This window comes from Ambystoma mexicanum, chromosome 11 (genome assembly GCF_040938575.1).
Source record: "Ambystoma mexicanum isolate Mex_15411 chromosome 11, UKY_AmexF1_1, whole genome shotgun sequence".
Taxonomy (NCBI): Eukaryota; Metazoa; Chordata; class Amphibia; order Caudata; family Ambystomatidae; genus Ambystoma; species Ambystoma mexicanum.
In genome coordinates this window covers 1,355,641,413-1,355,665,019 of record NC_090934.1, presented here as the reverse complement: position 1 = coordinate 1,355,665,019, position 23,607 = coordinate 1,355,641,413, and the positions used below count along the sequence as shown (strand labels likewise).

Here is a 23,607-nt window from a genome sequence, read left to right as displayed (position 1 = left end):
ACGTGCACCAGCAAGTGTGTGAGCTGTACAACAGAGCCTCACTGTTGGTTTGGTGGATATTGGCCCTCCAAGGCATGTGGTAGCTTCAGGTGAGGATGAAAAGCAGGATTTTCTTGAGCACTTCATGTGGAAACCTACTGCTTTAACGACTGCGCCTATTTTGCCATTCAGGCTGAGGTTTGCATCCCAGGTGATGCCCAAAGGCCCAGCCTGTGTATTAATGGGCACCATTTCACGCAAGCATGTTAGTGCCAAGAGCGTGTGCTTCCTTTCTTCACAAGATGTCGTGTCACTTAATATTTGTATAGCGCCTTGCTTTCCATGTCCTGGCCTCGAAGCACTTTTGGTTGTCTGGGAGTTCAGCAGACCGTAGTCCGAACAAACATAATAGGCAGCAAATTGCATTGCAGGAGAAGGATATTCCATGACACGATACATGCGGGAAATTGGCCAGCCTTGGCAGAGGTGGCTTGTAAATTTAGCAGGTTGAGTTTCTTGTTCTCAACCCTAAATCCCACACTTGGAAAAAGGACCCAAAACTCTGGGGTAAACAGGCCAGCTGATCACGGTGTCATGTATGGCATAAGTCCTAAAAAATGGTGGGGGGGGGGGCTAAGAACAAGGTTGCATGATGTGGCATCACATCAGGCCCGCCAGACTCTTATTAAGCGCTCCCATCTGCAGTAAATTTCCAGGAAATGTGTGCTTTGTGGCATAAAGGAGTGCGTCTATAGAGAGGAAACATTCCCTGCTAAGGAGGGCACATCCCTTGCCAAGTCCTACAGCTAGGGAAGCAGAGCACACTTTTAATGTTTGCATATGCCCACTGGCAAAGATTGGACTTCTGTCCAACCAGCTTGGCCAGAGGCACGGCCCGCGTCCTGCTAAACTCGAGCTAAAGGGCCTGGGGTTCTCCCACTCTATATGCAAGGAGAGACTGCCCAGTAGAGGCCACTTTTCAATTGGTCCTTTTGAAGCAACACTATATAATGTTTCAAACATTCCATGTTGAGACCGCCAAAAAAAAAAAAAAAAAAAATTGGAAATTTTGATCCTAGCTTGTAATCTAGGATTAGGCATTTTCCAAAATGTTAATATTTCTGCTAATTTGGTTGAGAAAAAGAAAGACCTAGGCTAGTTAGCCTTCGGTGTGGGCCGCACACCCTTAATACCAACTTCGGGTTAGACAATTGGTTAATGTTTGTATATCAATTTCGATCAAACTGAATTTTTCAAAAAATATTTTATTTATCCAAAAGTTATTTCGTTGTTTCAAAGATCATAGTAATTGGTTCAACTCCACCAATTAGGCTAGTGCTGAGACTGGGGCAAACAATAACCCTCTGGCTAATGCATTTCGGAACAATTCCTTCTTCAGAGCCAGGTTACATATGCACTACTAATATTGTAGTGTTTGTGTTTCAGACACAATATCATTTAGTGAGTATTAAACAAATCCCAAAACATGATTCGAGACCATAATAAACAATGGAAGACAATACAATAGAAAACAAGTATTCAAGTACACAGGGCGCCCACAGGTACAAACAAATATTTGACACACAGAAATGAGAAAGAAAAAGAAAAGTTAAGTATGATCAATTCGTCTGCTCATGGTGGTCACCAAAATTAAACAAATACATGACCTAAGGCGGTCAGCACCATATTATTTGCCATGCACCATTCACGTGTGTGTGGGTACTTAATACGCTCCAGATATTCAAGATGGCCCCATTTATAAGATGCAAATTGTAATTATTCACGTGTAAGCAACTGTTTGCTGACATATCCCATTATTCTTGCAGTGCACTATATTGCTGTGTTTAGGTATTCGCATCTAAATTATACAAGTCACCTCTGGGTAGTGAAAGTGAATATCGTGACTGTGCATTATGAAGTCCACCATGTTTGTCACTGACCTATCTGCCATAGATTTCCCTAAACAGGAGTGAAATCCTTGATTTGCTTAATCGTAATACGCTGTGAAACAATCGGGAGACACGCGTTAGGCATTACCTTCGCGTGTCATGCATATAAGAATCCTGTTTAGCTGTGCGATACAAAATCGCGCGTGCTCAGATGCCTTATAATCCTACCTTGGGGCGCTGAATTCCAGGTCCTGTTACTGCTAACACGAATGGCGGACTGAGACCGCAGTTTGTGGCGTTGCTATGGCAATGTTTGGGTACCAACATGGCCGCACGCATACACATGCGTCGGCCATGTTGGTAGGGGTGAAATCATTCAATGGTAATTGTCTCCATTACCACTCAGCGCTCGAACAGTATTGGTAAACAATGTGCTAAAAAGACCTCAAGTGAACACGTTAACGTGCTCTTGAGCAAGTACCCTAATATAATGTTGTGCTTTGGGCACAGACACGTGGATATACAACTAGGTAAATTACCCCGATGGGTAACTGGACAAAAGAATTTGGATGCCAGGTCATAAATCTAGAGGGTAATGTGCTCTGTTAGTGTCAACCGGTATGGCTGTATTCTTAAGTATAAGCTATATGTGAGGAAAGACTATGTACTCATGCTAGAGCGATGTCTAGCATTAGGTTGTGGCAGTCATGAGATACTCTATCCTGAAAAAGGATCATAAACCCTAAACCCATTATGTGTCATTAAGTGAAACAGTGCACTGGTCATGGTTCAATTAACCCTTCCCACCAGTTCTTATATTCACGGTGTCACGACATGATACTGGTGCGCATGCGTAGTGTGTCTTGGTAAACAAACTCAGCAGTATTATTATTACAAAAAGCAATTAAGATTGAATTCTTCATTAAGTCCTCATGGGGACAATGCTTCCAGTCGATCGATCCAATAAGCTTCCCTTTGTTGTCTTCTTTTTTTCGAGTCTATATGTAAGCCGTGTGTCTTCGAGAGTTTCTAGGACTTGAACTTAACCCGAGAAATGTTATGCTTCTTCTCATTAAAGTGTCTTGCAACTGCTGAGTTCGTATTGCTGTTGCGTATGCATGACTTGTGTTCGTTCATAATTTTCTACCTGTTTCACCTACATAATAAAATCCACACGGACAACGTATGCAGTAAATACAATTTTCTGTGTTGCAAGTTGCATGGCATTTAACTGTTATCTTCTCTCCAGTATATGGATGCAGCACTACTCCACCTTTGTTGATGTTATTGCAGTTGCTGCAATTTAAGCAGGGTTAAGTCCCTACTCTCTTAGGTTTGCTCCTTTTTGTTTTGATGTCCCTGGAATTCATGAGCAGGTCCCTTAGGTTGCTTGATCTTTGGTATGCAAACATGGGAACATCAGAAAATAGATTTTTAGTTCTTTCGTCACTCTTAAGTATTGTCCAATGCTTATTGATGCATCTTTTGACTTGCATGCTTTGTGAAGAAAATTTTGACACATACTAGCGCTGGAGATTGTTTTTTGTTTTTGGAATGAGTGTGCTGGCTCTCGTCTTGGCAGATACCTTCGGTCTTGCTGCTTGTAAATCTTCATTGGGGTATCCTCGTTCTTTTAGTTTTTTACTCACTTTCTCTAGTTCTTGTTCACATTCTCTCTGGTCACTAATGATCCCTTTCAAACGCAACATTTGTCCATAGGGTAATTTCTTCAAGGTGTTTTGAGGGTGAAAGCTCATACGATGCAGTAAATTGTTCCTGTCAGTAGGTTTAGTGAACAGGGAAGTTGTGATCTGTTGGTTATGCACGTTAACATTAATATCCAGGTAGTGTATGCCTGGATTACCAATTTCCGAGGTGAATTGAATATGTGGGTCTATACTGTTGATCTATATCATGAACTAGTCCAGTGTCTCTTTTGTTCCTTGCCAAATACCGAAAGTCATCGATCTAGCGTACCCACTTTTTCAATTTACTTTTCCATTCTACTTTGTTCAAGAGATGGGTTGTTTCAAATCGATGCATAAATGCATTTGCGTATGCAGGTGCCATTGTTGCACCCATAGCAGTGCCAGAGGTTTGGATGTAAAATTAATTCTTGTACTCAAAGTAAGAATTCATTGAGATGAAGGTAAGCAGTGTCGGGATGAATTCCTTTACTGCTCCTATCTCGCCTTCCTGTAAAAGTAGCCACTCAACTTCTTCTTGCCTGAGGTCATGGGGAATGCTTGTGTCTAGACTGGTCGTGTCAATGGTAAAAAGAATGTCCTGTACAGTGAGTTGTACTTCTTCTATGATGTTCAGAAAATGTGTACTGTCTTTAACATATGTTTCTGTCTTCTGTATTAAGGGTTGAAGGAAATAATCAATTTAAGTCCCTAGTGGTTGCAGAATGCCTCCTGTAGCAGCCACTATTGGTCTTCCTGGTGGATCAATTAGACTCTTATGGATTTTAGGCAAGAGATAAAAGTGTGGTATATTTGGTTTCAAGTTAAGCAAGAATGCCTTTGTTTTTTTGTTATCATTTCTCTCTCCTCTGCTTTGGTTAGCAGTCCTTCTAGATTTCTTCATATCTCAATAGTTCGGTCATGGTCAATCTTAGAGTAAACGTTGATATTGTCAAGTAATTTGCAGTCACCTTCTCACAGACATGAATTATAATATTACATGGATTCTGAACATGTGGAACACAGCAATATCAGAGATGTACACATCTTCAGCAGCGTAACAGTGGCGGTTGTTGTTTTGAAGATCGGGGTAGGAAATACAGCCGTCTGGCAATCTCCCGTCTCTGCTTAGCAGAGATACAGGACATCTGAGGTCTGCAAACTTTGGCTCGCCAGCTATTTTGCACTGCAATCCCCATCAGCCCTAGCCAGCATAGTCAATGACGAGTGATCCTGGGAGTTCTAGTCCAAACATACTGGGAGACGAAAGCTTTCTAATGCAGTCAGAGGAATTGCAGTAAATGACCAGTCTGATTTATTTTCACGAAAGCAATTGGGTCATATCAGCAAACATACTCTAATACTTTTTTCTATATTATCATTAGCAGACAAACCAGAAGGATCTGATTAATTCAGACTGGAACGTGTTGATTTTGTGGCGTGATTTTAAAAAGTTCCACTTTTCATGGTTCTCGATAAATTTGAATAGGAGTTTATCCTTACGTTTTACAAATATATTTCTGTTTACACGTGACTTTAGGAATTAATACTCAGACTGGAAGTGAGATAATAGTCTATTTGATTAGTACCAATTCCATCCTTTTCGCCACTCCCATTGGGATGAGACTTTTGCCCAAAGAGATTCAAAAACAATAATCTGCCCCCGCAGTCTCTGTGGGGGACACCCCTGGAACCCCTGCCACTCCCCCTTCCCCTTTCTCCCAGTTCCCCCTTTGAACACACAGTCTGCTTCCCCCCTTTCTGACCCACTTCCCACCGGCTGCGTTTCCTCCTCTGCTGGCGCTGCCTGTCCTGTCCCCTTTCACTTGCCATGTATGGTTAGCAGGAGAAGTTGCACTCTTACATGTTGAACGTCCTCTGCACAATACACTTTTGTGAAGATGGTGCCCCTTTATAAGGGATAAGGCATAGTACTCCATTTTAAAGGTTTATTTTTGAGAATGGTCTATTCAATAGTCCTCTATTAAAATAATCACTATTCACACATTAATAATCGTGTTACTACTTTATGGCTCCAAGAAGTTATTGGAGAAAAATGTGCAAAAGGCATACAAATAATTATTTCAGGATTGCATTCCATGGCAGCGGTTGCACTTACCTTCTTATGGCAAGAATAATTACATTACTTGAATTTTTGAAGTTCTGGAACTGAAAGTAATAGCATAAATGTGCACGTTGACAGTGTAGCAATGGGGCGTAAGGCTGAATCTACACAGGGACTAATACATTCCACTGACAAAAATCAGTACTAGGCCTTTGTGTTCAGTGGATGAATTAAAATTACATAGGACTTCCAATCAATTGTATTCCCAGCAGACCATTGTAGATGGCTTCCATTGAAGACTAACATACAATATGCTTCTTGGCTACCATGCGCTAGTTGATGCGTTTGCTCATCAAGTGGTTGAAGTCTTCCCTTGCTTAATTGCTTCTCTTCGGGGGCAAGACAGCCTCCTGTCCATTCCACCCTGATCTGCCTGCCGCCCTTTTCCCAAACCCCAGATTTTCCACTGCAGACCGATCGCAACACCGCTCTGGTTCACTGTCCATAGTTGCTACCCAACCAGACAAGTTGTAGACCTCTTTTCCCTCCACTGCCTCCGTGTCCGAGGCGTCTCATCGACTACATACAGGCTTCTTCCAAGGAGGTGTTCCTGAATAATTTGGCGCCCAGAGATATTCCAGATGAGAAGAGTTTTCCTAGGTTGACATAGTTGCCTTTTCGGATTTCAGTCTTCACCCACATAAACTGCAACGATTGCACAGCCCCACATAGGCACCTTATTGCATTGCCAGAATAAACACTCATCGGGTCCCTCTTCACGCCACCTCTGCTGACTCCCCAGAGCAACCCACTCCCTGGCGAAACAAACTGTGACAGCCCACTTAGAGGAAAGGAGCCTACCTTTCTGTAAAAGGGTCAAAATGGATGAAGGGCACCCAAATACAACAAAGCGTACGGGGATGACTTGCAACCAAAGGCGATTACTCCACAAGGGCCAGCAGCCCTTGGAACCGACCGAAGACTGTAATCTAATCAAAAAACACTGATGTAAGGCCACAAACTGAAATCCTAAAACAACACCACGTCCGCTTTAGGCAAAGTGTGTTTCAATGCACACAGACACCATCAAAAACATGCAATTCATTTGTGTAGTATTATTTATGTGGAGGGGCCAACATGAGCTTCCCATCATCGGGCGCTTCATCAAGGCCATTGGCTTGGTCTTCAGTGAAACAAAATGTCCGCTCTTTATCATTAAAGAGCTACAGTCACTTGAAAGTTCAATAGCTGGGCTGTTCGATTTCCCTTAGAGGCACCTTCGTCCAAACACCATGCTTCTGGATGTAACAATGGCACAGTGAAGAGGTGCCTCCAATGGCACAATCCTTTTCTACTACGGTAGGGTGACCAGACGTCCCGGTTTTGCCGGGACTGTCTGGGTATTTGCACCTGCGTCCCAGGGTCCTGATATTTTTAAGTTTAAAAACCCTGTCCCTGAATTTGGGGATCAGGTGGATAACATCCCAGTTTTTGGACCGATATCATGGTTTTCCCATTGGTTTGGCCAAAAAAACAGGATGGTATCCACCCGATCCGCAAATTCCAGACAGGTTTTTAAAATGTAATAGTTTTGGGATCCCGGGCTCTCTCCTCACTCGATCAACATGACACAGGACAGGCCATCCACATAGAAGTAGGACTAGTTTCACAGCTGTAGTCCTACTTCTATGTCAGTGCCCTGTCCCGTTATATTATTTTCAAAATAAATCTGGTCACCCTATAGTACAGTCACTAACCAAATTGATGCTGAGCGTACAGGGAGAGCGCTACCGAAGTGTATTCACTGTTATAAGGTTGTTAATCCGCATCTAAGCGTGCGACCTCTACATGGAATGGAAATAGTGGAGTACTTTGGGCCAGGGGTGTTGCTAGGTCCGAAAAAGATTCAGGCTAATGTCGGGACTCGGGGCTAGCCAGCCTTTTGTTTGTAGCACCTGAGCTTCTATCCAGGGCTATATCTAAAAGACCCGGGGCTATAGATCCCTCGCCCCACACTCCCCCATTGCAACACCTCTGCCTTGGGCTGGTGAACTACCATTCCAGATTTCAAGGAAGCACGGCTTGGGGAATTATTTACCGTCTTTTCCTACCTTTATCTGCAACTTGCGTTCATGCTTTTTTTTTAATGTACCGTACGTTTGTGATTTTGCTTCTCGCAGGCATGATTAAGCCTTCATCTTCACGCATTTCATTTCTTTTTCCGTAAAGCAATGCATGCCACAATTTAGCCGCTTCCAAGTACTTTGGGGAGACGTCAGGGACGTCGTCAGCAAGCACGCTAAACCTGTCTGGAGAGGGTTAATGGTTGCTCTGCGAGTCCATTCGCACACGTTTCCCAGATCGCTCTTGCTGCGAGACAGGTGGACAATGGGAAAGCATGAAAGGTTTACGCGTGAGCCGGCAGGCCGGCGCAAAAGTGCAATAGAGCTGTCATTTTTTAAACAAAGCGCCACAGCCGTGTCTGGCCATCCCAGCGAGCTAAAATACTGCCCAACTGCTCCCCTTAAAGGCCACGTTCCACGTCTGGGACTGGGAGCTTTTGCCACAGCATTTTTCGGCAAAGTAGATTTCATCGTGTATTTTCAAACGGATTTTGCCGAAAATGTACGTGGGGGGGGGGGGGTTTAGGTTAATATTAAATCTAGGGAGGAAAGGGGTGAGCTGCGCCCCCCGCCTGCATATTTTGTTTGCAAAAATCACCAATAAAAAAAAAAAAATGTCACATAGAACCACTCAGTCTTATTCTTGTGGAACCAAAGATGTTTACAACCAAAATGATATACCATTTTGGATCACAGTTATACAGTAACTGAAACTAAACGTTAGTGCTGCATAAAACATCTTCTGTTCAATCAGGCAAGTCTTTCTTCTATTGCTCCTACATTTCTGCATGGCCACAGCCTGATCACCTGTCCGCAGTCTACAAGAATAGGGCATCTCCATTGCGAACCTCATGGCCAGAGCCGGCCTTGGGAGGGGGGTGGGGGGAGTGAGCCGGGCGGCCGCCCGGGGCGAAACGCCCCCAGGGTGCCTTTTGCCCCCGCCACGTCAGCTCAGGGAAGTCGTTCAAGGGCTCCCCCGAGCTGGCGTTGTGGGAGAAGGCGCAGCAGCCGGCCTTTTACTGTGAAATGTGCCCGCGGCGGGGGGGGGGGGGGGGGGAGGGGAGTGCATTTATATGCGCTCCTGCGCCACGGGCACTTTTCATAAGAAAAGGCGCCATTAGCCCCCCACCACGCCAGCTCGGGCGAGTCTTTCAAGGGCTCCCCCGAGCTGGCGTGGTGGCAGGCGCCTCATTGTTATTGAATGAACCCGCAGCGGCGGGCTCATTCAATGACAATGGGGTGCTAACGCACTGTATTTAACCTGCTCGCCAGAGCGAGGAGGTTAAAAGAATTTGCCCATACTGGCCCGCCCCCTTTTGCCCCACCCCCTGTTAACCAAGGGCGCGCGGTGGCCGAGGGGGGAGCGCCATTTCACCCAGGGCGCTGCTGCCCTTAAGGCCCGCCCTGCTCATGGCCCAGCTGTGGAATAACGGACCTTGCCTTGCAAGGAGAGCAATCCACATTAGATTAAGCCTAGTAGCAACAACCGAAATAGGACTTGTAGCCATTCATTTTGAGCAGACTTGAGAGCAGCCATTTTTTGCAAGAAAATGTAAATAACGTAGTTATGCAACAAGTCCCTTTATGGAAAGTAAGTAGATAGCCGTGTACCAGAGGTTTCTGGGATTCCGATATTTTATTAAATAAGCATATCTTGGCCGAAATTTAATATATGCCACCAGGGGAGTTGCTAGGTCTGGAAAAGACCAGGGGCTACGCTGATGTTGGAACTCTTGGGACTGGGGGCTAGCTAGTCTTTTGGCTGTAGCTCCTGAGATTCTATCCGGGGCTACAACCAAAAGATCAGGGGCTATAGCCCCCTTAGCCCCCCCCTAGCAACGCCCCTGTATGCCACTCAGATAGTGCAGGGAATGCAAACTACTGACCCTTACCATTGAGCCTACTCTAGTGGTAAACTCACTTGTCAGAGCAGAGTTGTGTCGGCCAAATACTCCATTCTAGAAGGTTACAATCCGTCAGAGTGGTCCCTCACCAGGAATAGGGTGGCCATTGTGCCTCCTGTCAGCAGAGGCGCCGACAGGGTGGGGCCTGAGCGCGCAAGGCCCACCCAAAATCTGTAGATGCCCACTCAGTAGCGCTGTGTGGGCATTTACAGATGTTAATGTCACAGCGTTGGGCCCAACTCCATTAGCTTCAGGCCACACCTGTTAGACGACCCTGGCTACACCTCTGCTTGGCAGGAGCTATGGGAATGGTCAGTCTCCTGGAAGTCAAGTGTCTTAAAACCCTAGGGAGTAGCGCTTGGCAGCTGTGCCTCTGGTCAAGAAGGTGTGAACATTGGCTAGTCCAGGTTCGGAGGGCTCAGAGAAAGGCCTGTACCACGGCTACACTGACCAGGAAAAACAAAGGGAGCACCAGGCACATTGGCACCAGGCCAAGCAGGGATTCGCCCGCAGCTTTACACGTTCTAGTTTAAGGATCTGAACATACCTTTTCAGGGCAAATATCTAATTTTGAAATGAGGACTGAATGACACACACTACCTTGTAAACTAGGTTTGAAAAGGACATGATGCTTCTTAGACGGGAAGGAAACTGAAGCCCTTCAGATGCGTTCTGGGAAGATTCCCTGCCTACCTCACTCAGAAAATCAACAAGCAGTCCTCAGCCAGGCCTCCGAGATCGGCCTATAAGCATCATTTCTTTACACCAAGCTTTAACTTGCGAAAGGTCTGGCGTCCCCAGGTTCCCCGTCTGGAACACGATCTCCCGCCCTCGCTGCGCAATGAGCCTCCTTACAACATTCTCAGAAAAAAAAGATTAAAACCCACGCCAGTTTCAAATTATTTCCCCATTGTGGCAATCAACTACGCAAACAGTAGACTGATAAAGAAATGTGTTAAGATCGAACAGCAGTCTTAATGATGGTTTGATGTCAATGGAAACTAATTGAGGAATCATTTTGTAAAAATTGAATTCAATTAATTCAAATAAAAAATAAAAATAACAAAAGATTAAAACCCACCTGTTCAATTGATGTTCCCCCTTTCCCCTCTTTTGCTTAATCTGCGTTTTCCTGCAACCCATGGGCTTCGCGCGCTTACATAAATGTACAAATCGATCAAAATAAATACACTCCAGGAAAAACTATTTGCAGCATTTGTTGTTGGGAGCCATGTGAGGCGACTAAAATCCACACAAGGAGCACTGATGAAATGATGTGGAGGGCACTGGACTTTCATTGAGCCCCCCACCTGCTGCCTGCTCCACAGCCATTTCAGCCATTGCGAGCATCTACCACGAGGAGTCGTCAGGGGAACTTGCTAAAATCCTTTTCCTCGTGGAGCCTTCATCTTCTGTCCCACTGCTTTCTGGCTAGTGACTTCTTTACAGAGGCACAGGCAAATGGAACACTACTGAAAGGACCTTGGCCCCCTTCACCAAGAAACCAAAACATTAACATCTTTCAGTCTGGATTGAGTGCTTATTATCTGAACACATACTTGCCCTGCAGTCGGAGTTCTCCATCTGTTTTCTAATCTTTATCTCTTGCTGTTGTGACCCAACCAAACACAAAAGTGGGAAAGTAGGATAAAAAAAAAAAACACTATCCACACTGCCTCACCGCCAAGGTGGGTTAATATGTGACTGGAGGAGATCACGTGTGATTGAGCACTTCAAAAGGACTGCTGGAAAATACAATGGCAGAAAGAGAAACGTGCACACGCCAACTCAGCCCACAGCTGGCGCGCAGACAAACTCTTCTCAGGTACCCTTGAGCGCAAATATCAATATTAACCACAATAATCTAGCCCAGAATCAGAGGAACAACAAAGACCTACAAACAGCAATAGCCCAGCAGGGAACGCCATTCTTACGGACCGACAGCTGAGGAAGCAAGAAGTCAACCTGTTCCCCCATTGGAGGGGGAGGTTGGCCACCACGTGTGGGGTGCAAAATTACTGCAATCCCTTCAAAGGGAAAATCGCAGTCAAATGCTGTGGGATCACCGAGTTACAGGAAACCAATGTTGCATGGTTCGTCAAGGGTTAATTCATGCAAAACAAATCTAATCGAGTTTCCCACTAAGTGCCCACAGGCAGAAAGAGGAATGTTGCTTGCTTAGGCTGAAGTACAGCCAATTTTCTCAGTGCATCAAAAGGATTGTATTATTAACCAAACCTCAATTGCCTTTAGTACCCCCGACTACGCTATCGTGACTCCACCCACCACGCCCCGCATTTTCAGCACTGGCAAGTTGGTCTAGGTCTATAATGAACTGCTTGATGAATTGATCTGGCCGTACCAAGAGGCAACACCACACACAGCCTTTAGCCAATTTTGTTGACCTCTTGATCCACAAATTTGCCATGCCTTTCCACACACCAGGGCACTTTTTAGAGTATAGGTCACCCAAAATGAAACACTAGAATGTGCTCCCCTCGTCCCATACCTCAAACCTTGCACTGAAATCTCTCCCAAACACCAGTAAATCATTGCAATTTTAATAAAGTTGTGTTAAAGTTAATTTAAATGCATTAAAGTTTAAAAAATAGACAACAAAAGTCACTCTAAACACTCAATCTGCTTTCAAATATTTCTCCGACATCTGCCTCCTTCTTCAAGACTGATCTTGATGTCCTCGCTCTCACCGAGACGTGGTTCAATGCCAGCTCCATCACTGCTTTTGACTCCCTACTCACTGACGGCTACAAGATCCTCTCCAAGCATCGGCCCAACCGACCTGGTGGTGGAGTAACCCTGATCTTCCCTGAGTGGGTCCCTGCCTCTCTCATACCCAACCAGCAATACTCCTCCTTTGAAAGTCTTGTCTGCAAGCTTGGTGTCTCTGACGCGCTCTCACCCTTGCCACTTCCTATAGGCCCCCTGGCCCTGTGCATCTTCCTTTCCGAATGGGCTGACTTGACCTCCTCTATGCTGACTTCTACCTCTAAACTCCTCCATCTTAAAACATCCACCTTGACTCCACTGTTCCTTCCTCTCACTCTTCCATGATCTCTGTACCTCTCTCTCCCGCACTATTCTCCCTTCCGGCCCTACCCACTCTGCCAGACACACTCTTGATGCCTCAATTCCTGCTGATCTCCTGCTCTCCAACCCTCTCACTACCCTCTCTCCTGGTCGGACCACTCTCTCCTCTCTTCTCATCTGGGTCCTCTCGGCCCCAGGACTGAGCCTCCACCAGCAATGTCAGCCTCCTTTGCCGCCATCCAACCAATGAAACGAGTGTCAGCTGCTGCATTTTCATCGACCTACATCCCTCCTCTTTACCCTCCCTCTGACTCTGTCCTGCCAGCCTTCATCTTGCTATCACTAACACTCTAGACATTCTTGGCCCTGTCATGAGGATCCGCCTAAAGCCTGGCATGTTCAACTCTGATCTACCCACTCTGAAACGCAAGTGGCAGACCTCTGGCTCATCCTTTGACAAACTGGCCTGTCCCCTACTCCAAAGGCAGTACCGTCTCTAGCCATTGAAAAAAGAAGACCCACATTCAGGCCCGCATCTCTGGAGCCTCCGAAAACACTGCAAAATCTGCAAGGAACTAGCCAATCCATCTGCAGTCTCCACCTGGCCTCTCCCTTCTCAGGCCCTCTTTACTGCACTAACCATTAAGGAAGAACCATTAAGGACAACATGTCATCACTCGCTCTGGCTCTTGTGGACTTCTGCAACCAGTCCTTAACATCTGGCTCTTCCCCTTCTTCTCGCAAGCACTCCTTTGTGCACCCCCTCCTAAAAAAAACCTTCAGCCGACCCCACACATCCGGCCAACGTCAGCCCTAACTCTACTACACACTTCCTTGGGAAACTCTGGGAGAAGCTGGTCTTCCCCCAACTGACCCAACACACTGAGCTCATTGGTGGTTTACATGACCATCAATCTAGATTCAGAGCATCCAGAGGCACGGAAACTGCTCTCCTAAACACCCATGAAGAATTGGTGGCAAATCCTGACTAACTCTCCTGCTGTTCTGATTCTCTTTGACCCCTCTTCCGCCTTAGACACAGTTAACCATTCTATCCTCAAAGCAGCTAGAATATACTCTTGGTATCCCAGACTGGACACTGGATTGGTTGACTTCCTTCCTCACCGACAGCCTTCCCAGGTGCTCCTGGGGTCCTTCTCGTCCACCACCACTCTCCATACATGTGGTGTTTCCCAGGGCTCTATCCTCTCGCCTTGGTTTTTCAACATCTACCTTGAATCTCTTGCTCACCTGATCTCTGCCTTCTCTCCTCATTTCCAGTGTTATGCAGATGACACACAACTCTTCTTCAAGCTCCCCTCTTCTCCTCCTTCCTCCATCATCCCTGACTGCCTGTCTGCTATTCAGTCTTGGTGCACCTCCAATGATCTTAGTCTTAATGCCAGTAAGACAGATTCTTCATATTGGGACAACTGCTCCCCGTTTCCATCCTGCAATCGGGCCACCCTCTATGGGTTCACCTCCCTCTCCTTCCACAGAGGCTAGAAACCTTGGGGTCATCTTCGACTCCTCCCTCTCGTTTACTCCTCACATCTTGGACCTTGCCAGGAGGGCCCACTTTCAACGTCACCTCCTTAGAGACACTCTCCCTTTCCTCGCGTTCCCCTCGAAGCTCAACATCTCTAAAGCTCTGGTCCTCTCCAGGCTCAATTAATCTAACAACCTCTTCCTCAACCTGCCTCTTTCTTCACTCTGTCCTCTTCAACTGATCCAGAATAGGGCTGCAAGACTTATCCTTGGCCTCAAGCCCTGGGACTGTATCTCTCCAGCTTTAAAATCTCTCCACTTTCTCCTGGTTGCTGCAAGGATCAAATTCAAGACCCTTTGCATCATCCAAAATGCTGTCTGGGGCCTGGGACCACACTACCTGCAGCTCTCTCTCACTAAATACTCTCCTTCTAGATCCCTTTGATCTGCTTACTCCAACTCTCTGCTGATTAGAATGTTTCTCCAAGCAGAGGGCTGGGGGCAGACCTCACTCCTCAGCTGGCTTCCTCCTATGTAACAGCCTTCCTCTCTCGCTCTGTCTTGAACACAACCACCTCATGCTCTGCCAACAACTGAAGACCTTTCTCTTCTTCTCCCATCCCCCTCCTTCTCCTCCTTCCCTCTGCCCCTCCCATGCTAACAAACCCCTCCGTCACTGAGATTGGCCGCCTAATCTCAAGAGTCCATAGGGTCCTGGCCTTCTGCCCAATCGCCACCACCTCTGGGCCCACACTCGCCTCTAGGGTGCTTTGCCTCTGCCCTGCACTTACCTGTTGGGCCATAGACCTTCCTCTTCGCCTGGATGTCTCCGCCCATGCACTTACCTGTTGCCTTCCCAATGGGCACCTCTGGCACTTCCTCCCCTCTGGGTCCCTTATTGCACTTTCCTCCACCCCCTTTTGCACACACAAGCCCTAGTAGGACTGCATTTGTTTCTATTTATTCATTGCCATTTTCATTGTTTATTTGCTCCCTTGTTCCCTTCCATTTTGCCTTCTGGCACTTTAAACCACTGCCATGTTTTATAAGCGCCTTATAAATATCCAATAAATAAAATGACAAACCTTATTACTAAACCAGGAACACACTCAGATTTGGCTGCAGCAAAATCAGATGTTGCTTCTGTGGAATGTATTTTTGTATTTTTCTGACCATGTTTCTGAACTCTCGCTATCCCCGTTTTACTCCCACCGTCTCACCCGATTCATTATTTGTTTTGTGGGAGCTCTAACTCTTTGCCTCCCTGTCCTCCCAGCTGTCGATGTCATCTTCGCTCTAGGTATCTAGTGCCTGGTCTGCGCCCTCCGCTTTTATGGTCTCCCCCTGCTTTTTGTTCCATTAATCTAGTTTTCTTTCCCTTTTCCTTTCTTTTGTTTCCTTGGTTGTACTTTTCACTCGTAGTCGCTCATTTTTGTACCCCTCAGTCTTTTCTCTCTTTCCTTCCTTCATAAGATCATCTCTTTCGATCGCGTTCTCTTATTTCATAGCGTTTCTCACTTTGTTTCCTTTCCTTCATCCTTTCTTAGCCCTCCCTATTGGCACTGAAGCCAGTAGAAAAGACCCTTAGAGGGGAAGAGCAGGGTCTTGCTTTGATAAATGAGCTGTGCAAGGGAAGTGTCTGGGAGCAAGGCCGAGACCACAGGTTCTCCTGGATGTGACCACTGAAGATGAGCAGGAGAGAACCCCAGATGAATATATAGTGGATCGCGCAATGTTGCCATTTGATCTGAGAGGAATGGGAATGGGTCATGACTTACTCTAACCAAGAGGAGTATGAGGAGGAAACTTGGACCTGTGGAGCCAGGCGTTAGAACGATGAAGAAGGCAGTAGCCGGCAACCCTCTGAAACAAGGCAAAAGCGAGGGAGACCCGAATACAGGTTGAGAAGACAAAGTCTTTATGGGGGAAGAGGAGAAAGAGCAAGCAAGAGTCCACTTTCCTAGGGCAAGTCTAAGGGGTAAAGCTGCACCTTGGGACCAGCAAAAGGAAGATCAAGGCACCTTACAAGACTAGTAGACTGAAGGTGAATCGAAGCAAAGAAAGCTCTGTGTCGGAATACATGGTACGAGTTACCAGAGCGACGTGAACCATTTCAGCGAGAAATTCTGCAGGCTGGCATTTAGAACGCAAACTCGCACAAATAAACTGAGAAAAATCACATCAGTGTGAAAGACTACATTCTGGGATTCAGAGGCCGGGACTCCAGAACAAACACACAAAGTCATAACAGGAAACACTGCATGCTGGGATTCGGCGCCCGAGCACCCAGAACAAACTGAGAAAGCCATTCCAGCGACAAACACTGTGCGAACACATCGAGAAAAGCAGAGAAAGTAGGACCAAGAACAAGTGATACAAAAGGAGAGTAAGAAAGCCTTGGAGCAAACACAATGCATGATGGGTCTTGCAGTACAAGCTCCTAGATGGAACCAAGAAACACCCCTTATTAAGGAGTGAATACTGGAGCATTCTAGGTTCGACTACTGAACTCCCAGAGACTTTGGGAAAGAGACATTAATAGAGCAAAGTGCATGTACATCAAGGCGCCTCAAGCCCACCTGTGTACACCATCTCAAAAGTAGTGTTCCACAGTCAAAGGCCAGTACTATGAGCAAGCATGCACCCCCATCACAAGCAGCTTGTAGGATGTCATCCACCCACCCACACCTCAATTCTATGCCGTTATTCCCATTAAGTAAGGTAGCATCATAAAAGGCCTTAGCCATCATGGTGTGACTAGACCCGCAGATACCACCTTTCCCAGGGTCCCACCTAAAAAGACGTTGGCAGTAATCTGAAAAATACCATGGACCTTAGAATCAAGGGCAGGCTCCTTTGTTACGTGAAGATCAGACCGGTCTTCTCTGGGTAGGACCGGAGAGGACAAGGCCCACTCAAAATCTGTAAATGCCTAGTCAGCAGCACTGCGTGGGCATTTACAAATGTTAATGTCACTGCGGTGGGCCCCGACTACGTTAGCTTCAGGCCCCAGTTATCGACAATCCTGGCTACGCCTCTGGGAAAGATCCTTCCACCATGAGGAACTGGCAGCTGCACACCGGGAAGCAACAGGATTATTAACGGAGGTGGGAGAGCACCATCCAAATACCAGGGTGCCTCAAGAGATGAAAGCGAGGAGACAACAATCGGGTAAAGAAGCCATCCAAGGAATGTCTCTATGCAAAGACTTTGAAAACTTACAGTCCGGCGTATTAAGACAATTATTTGCAAATCCTCTCTATTTTATTCGTAAATAGGGCGATATCAGTGCACTTTTCAATGGAGTGCAAAATAAGGTGGTGGGGTTATAAAATCAACACCGTGTTTACAACCCGAAATAATGCCCCAGAGATTGGATAGCAGCACCACAGATGTATTTGTCCCAATAATAAGATTTGCTGTCATTACTTACTGCCTTATGGAAGTTCAGGCTTTAAAGATCCTCTGTCATTTTGGTTTAATGCCAATGTTTTTCTTTCTTTAGTAGCTGGAATTTATTTTGATATGATTAGAATAATGCTAGGGTACAGTCTCCTATTCTTTGATGATTTAATGAAATGGGAACGTGGATATCGGCCAATCTAACCGGAAACTAGGGAGCAGATCTGTAGAAAGGAACTACCATGGGGCCTGAACAACCCAAATCAATCAGAATCACTCCGACAAAGAAAGGAATGAGGAGTATAAAATGTTTTCCTTCCGATTCCTCAGAGTGATCAGTTGTTTAAGACTGAAAGCAGTCAATAAATAAGATAATCTCTCAAACACTGCGTGACGAGACACGCCATTATTTGTATTATAACCTTAGAGTATGGACGGTGAACTACCATTGGTCAATTTGCGGGCTATAACAGCCAGTATAGCCCTGAAATCTCATAACCCACAGGTTAATAGAATCAGACTCTTGCCACGGTACGTCGGATTTCCGTTTCCTGATGCACGTCTCCTGACACAACCAGAGGTGGACTGGGAACCAAAAGAGGCCCAGACTCCCAGTACAGCCCTGACGTGAGGTCTACAAAGATGAATTAAAATCGACTAAAATACATTTTTGTATTTCATCATTCTGATAATGTAGAAACACCAGAGACAATATATAAGAAAATGAATACACAAGGGCCGATTGTGGACAGCCGCGTCCCTCAGGGAGTATAATTAAACTGGCCAACTGGCCATGTATTACTAACTCACCGAAGATAGCAGGGGACAGCACAACAGCACATGGAATCAGCGCAACCATCATTTATTTATGTTATTTATTTTATTTGGATTTGTTAAGCGCCCTACGGCCCGGGGGCATCGTGGCGCTGTTACAGAATATTTGACTTGGTAACAAGCTGACGACAATGGTTACAGGCATAGACCATGTCTATTTGCGATAAGTGTATGGGGTTCCATGGTTACAGTGGAACAATGTGAGAACAATTGTTATTAACATTAACAGACAGAGATGGTGTTCCGTGGTTACAGTGGAACTGCTTACTTATTGTAAGGGTTAGTATTGGAGCATAGTTTAGTTGAATAGTTTGGTTTTTAGCGCTTTTTTGAATGTGAGTAAGGATTCTTCTTTCCTGAGATTAGGTGGCATGGAGTTCCAGGCTTTAGGAGCTAGGACTTCATCATGCACTAGCATAACACAGGCCCCACATATCACACAGCTCGAATGAGTGAATCTGGCCCTCATGAAGAGGCTCTTCACATAGGGTTTTGGCAGGGCTATTTTCACTCCCTCGCCCCTAGGCCCTCTCACTCACTGTGGTTTACACACATTCGCCTTCTTTCGCACAGCAAATCCTTGGCGCTGTCACTTCCGATATTTCGCCTGGCAGTTCCAGTTCAGATCCCTGGGGGTTTGCAGTGGGGGTGCCCGAAAAATGCTACCTGGCAATGTGGGTGTCCACACATCAAGAGCTACCTGACCACATCGCACACAACCAAGCGTGCACTAAATCTAGTACTTGTGTCCCAGGTATTATAAACTATCATCATGGGAGAGTGCTTATTTATCCTCTTTCACGATCAGCTTCATGTCTGATCCACAATTATACATGCACCCTCTTTGTATACTACCAAATTCCCCTTACCAGGGGGTCAAGATCTAATTAAAAAAAAAACAAACATAAAAACATTGAAATTAAAAGTGGGGGACTCATTAACCTCATTAACATACCAATTGAATGTGGCATCACCACAAGTTAGCATGTCAAGGTGCCTTCTGAAAAAAGTGGGGGGGGGGGGGACTCCAGCGTGTACCATCGACTTGTGCACCGCCCTCTACTTCAACCCCATCATGTCTTCCCAATTTCTTACTGTGCCTCATTTTCCTATTGCCACTTCTCCCTACCCCTCACTTTACCCCTTTTCTGTTCTTCCTCCTCCATACCCTCTTGTTACCCTAGGCGATGGAGGACACCATCCACCAATTTCTTGAATAATTGTGGAAGGTAACCATATATTAAATAAAGTGCTTTTTCAAATCAATCACTCATGGTCTGTCATTTTAGGCCCTGCTCCCCTTTTAAATCTCGGCGTTTTCCCGATTCCGTTCTCATTTAGTCTTGCTACGCATTTTAGGCCCTGCTCCCCTTTTAAATCTCAGCGTTTTCCCGATTCCGTTCTCATTTAGTCTTGCTACGCATTTTAGGCCCTGCTCCCCTTTTAAATCTCGGCGTTTTCCCGATTCCGTTCTCATTTAGTCTTGCTACGCATTTTAGGCCCTGCTCCCCTTTTAAATCTCGGCGTTTTCCTGATTCCATTCTCATTTAGTCTTGCTACGCATTTTAGGCCCTGCTCCCCTTTTTGAATCCTGGCGATACGTAGCACTGCTCCTTCTAAATAGATGGAACCCAGGAAGTAGACAGCTAACACTTTCCTCCTCTCGCACACCGCACCTTTGTAAGTTAGCAAAAGGCACAGGCTCGTTCCACACACCCTGCACTGGCATATAACACAAACACTATGGCACAACACATCTGCCATAAGAATGAAGCTACTTTTAACACCACAAATTCAAACTGTTGCTTCCCGCATAATTCTCTATCTCCTTAAAACGTCACCGTGTTTAGTTCATAGTTCACCTCCGCTGCGCCCATCCACACGCCATTCAGGCATGGATGGCAAACAGGGTCTTGGCCACCCTCGCATAACTTTAAAGCCTGACATGCAATCGCAAATAACAGCACCTCCAAATTCTCCCAAATTTGGACCCCAGCCCTTCTGAGGGCATTCAAACAACAAATTTGTTGGGACAATTATGGTGAAAGGTGCCATACAAATGACACAATGACTGAATGAATGTGTGCACCCTGGGTGAAGCAACTAATCGGTGCCCATGTTTTTCGGTAGTTTTCTCTATGCACTTGCGAGTTCGCTTTGGCTTCAGACATGTGCGCAACCTCCAGTAACAGGTTTCAAATATGGCAGAAATCATCCAAGCCCTTGATCTGTCGGAGGACAATAAAATGGAAATAAGCACATCAGTAAGAACATTTTTCATCACAGCCTTTCAAAGCAGGAAGTATCCGGAATGGAGTGCTATACAAAATGTGATATTCCTGTTAAATTGCCATTCATGTAGATGAGTACATTAGGGGCAGGGAGGAGGTGCACAAACTAAACTAGCTGTGGGTGCTCTGCTAGTAAGGACCAAAAAAAGCTAACGTTCGACAGAATTAAACTGGACAACAAATTAAAATATTCACGATCTGAATGACACAAGGCCTAGTAATATCGTTTGTTCCGTCCTCCCTCGTCTTGCCTCCCTGGTCTTGTCGCGCCTAGAAACACTTGCGTACAGGCGTGTTATGAATGACATATCACATCAAACTTTGTGTCCGCTTCTAGTCAAAGAGAGCAAACATTTCATTGTGAGGGCAGGCCAAATAATGCTTCATCAAAATAAGCGAGTCAGCTCAAGGTCATTGGCAGGAAGGGTTCTATTGGGAGTCAGACTAAGAATACATGGCTAGCACATATCTGCAAAAATAAATCAGGCAATGGGCCTTCCATGTAATTATTAGAAGGGGCATCCATGCATTTATCAGTGAAAACCCAGCTCAGTGCAATGCAGTCTCCGAGAAAAGGCATATATATTAAATGGAAAACTCACCAAAATTAGAACAAAAAATACAAAAGCATCATGTTCTAACAATGAAATGCAAATACATTCTTAGTAAACAGTGCCGGTGAACAGGGCATGGAAGAAAGTTAAACAGTCAGGAATACAATGAAACAAAGAATAGCGAGATACTAAAAAAAATGTGTAAGGGAGTGCTCCCATTTTGTGAAGAAAAAAGAAAGAAAAAAAATCCAAACGTTCAATGAGATGACTGGAGGTGAAATGACCCAAACAAAATCATCATTGCAATGGATTGCACTGAAACGGATGCATTGTGTTGGGCTTGCTCGAGGTGCCTGGGGCTTTCTTGCAAAGGTCCATCCTTAGATATGAACCTGACCTTTTTCTACTAATGAGTTTGTCAACTTGCCCCGTGAGCCCTTAATCACGATATACCAAGCTTGTGGTGGTCCATGGCCCACGTAACGATGGTGGGAGTGATGGCAGGGATTCGTATGTTCACCTGACCCATTTGAAGCCTGCTCGTTACGACCCACCAAAAGAAACTTAATATAACAAACGAAGATGAGAACTCCAATGTTTCAACAAGTACAGCATTCACTCCACACCATCGGGCATACACCAAAACACTAAACAAAACACTATCAAATCCCTCAAACTCCACTTGTACATTACCTGGTTGCCTGAAACCGGAGACATTGACTTTGCTGTGATCTTCACGGGTTTAGACTCAGTTGGCGCCACCATACGATTTTGCAATTGAAGAGTTGATGACACAGATTTGAATTCTTGATCTTGTTTACTCTGCCTGGGCAAAGAGGATGACTTGAACGACACCCCATCCGTCACATCAAATACAGGTGACGTATTTTGCCTTTGGTATTGCAATGAACGCACATTGCTGTTTTGCGTTCTTGGGGTTCGCACTTGACTGTTCGGAGTTCTTGCGTTTAGCTCTTGAGTGTTAGCCGGGTTTCCACTGGCAGTTTGCTGCTTCAAAGCAAACTTGTACTCTGGAAACAGTGTCCTCTGTTGGCAAACTTGAGACGGTCTTAGTAGATGCTCAGTCGATTTGCCCAAGTTTCTGCTAAATTCATCCAAGTAGTCCGAATTTCCTTCAAGACCAAATGGAAGTGCACTGTCAACACTTCGTGCCCTTTTGCGGTCATCTGGGTGAATTCGGTTCCGTTTGGCGGACCTACCCCTTCTTTGTATGCCAGTTCTCTGATCAAATTTCTCAATTAGCTGATCGACCTCGGGAAGCGGCTCAGTGTCAATATCCCGACCTGTCCCTGGCTTGAAAGGAATGTATCTTCTGTTTTCATGCCGGTTCACATTGTCAGCATGAAGGGCATCTTCTTGGTCATCCAAGAAATATTTATATAAGGAATGCGCTGAAGTTGGAGTAGTCGACGAAGACGACGACCTGCGCGACAGGGGCACGTCAAGAACGGCACTTGCTGAATCCTGCCTGCGGAATGGAAGCACGTCAGGCCGAGTCTTCTTGGGCTCTTGTTGGACAACAACAGGGCTGATATTGTATGGCGATCCACCACTTGAGGAACAGGACTCGGATGTGAGCATTTCATTGGAACTGCTAGTAATACTAGAAAACTCTCTGGGTGGCTTGTTCTGGTCTTCTGCCACAATAGGCTGGTTCATATAGATGCCTTTTACAGAAGTCTTGACAGAGTCAAGTTTCACATTTGGTTTTTGGGAAGGTTTTGTGATTCTAGACGATACCGAAGAAGTGACTTTTTTCTTTTCCTCTTCCACAGGAGATGTAGATTTCCTGTAGACAGGAGACACAGAAGTCCCCGTTCGCGAGGCTTTCTTTTCAGGGTCATAGGGCTGCAAAAGCTCAGGGTGCCTTTCAAAATTAAACAAATTCGAAGTGTTAGGTGGACCAGCTTTAATATCTGGCAGCCCATTCTTTGAGTCCATTAAAGGCACTTGCTTTGCATTTCTGGAGTATTGTTCATAGGGGTTTTCTGGGAACTGCAAATCTTGACTGGTCTGTCTGCTAAATTTGGTCTCGCTGTACGAGTCTCTTTGTGATGTCGTAACAGCCCGACAGGATCCACTTGGCCCATTCTCCTCAGAAAGTGCCAGATCACTCGACACCCGCCCTTCTTTATTATTTAGGACTATGAAGGGATGTCCATCGATACCTTGGACTCGAATGCTGACACCATACGATCCTTCTTTGAGGTTTTGCACATTTCTGTGCTTTTTTCGCTTCTCGTTGGCAGGCCGGCGGCCAAAGTCCGGCTGCACATATTGGTGACCTTCCAAATACGATTCCATCATTTCCTAAGTGGTCTATA

The 23,607-nt window shown here is 45.7% G+C and overlaps 1 protein-coding gene across 2 annotated transcripts in view; it reads right to left on the bottom strand.

Moving 5' to 3' along the window:
* The window catches only part of CGNL1 (cingulin like 1), a 432,222-nt gene that overhangs the window by 301,416 nt on the left and 107,199 nt on the right, over window positions 1-23,607 (bottom strand). For both annotated transcript variants that reach the window (XM_069624908.1, XM_069624907.1), the window contains one exon: window positions 21,956-23,602. In XM_069624908.1, the coding sequence (XP_069481009.1) occupies window positions 21,956-23,590 (1,635 nt within the window). In that variant the 5' untranslated portion in view covers window positions 23,591-23,602. The remainder of the gene's footprint in view (window positions 1-21,955; window positions 23,603-23,607) is intronic.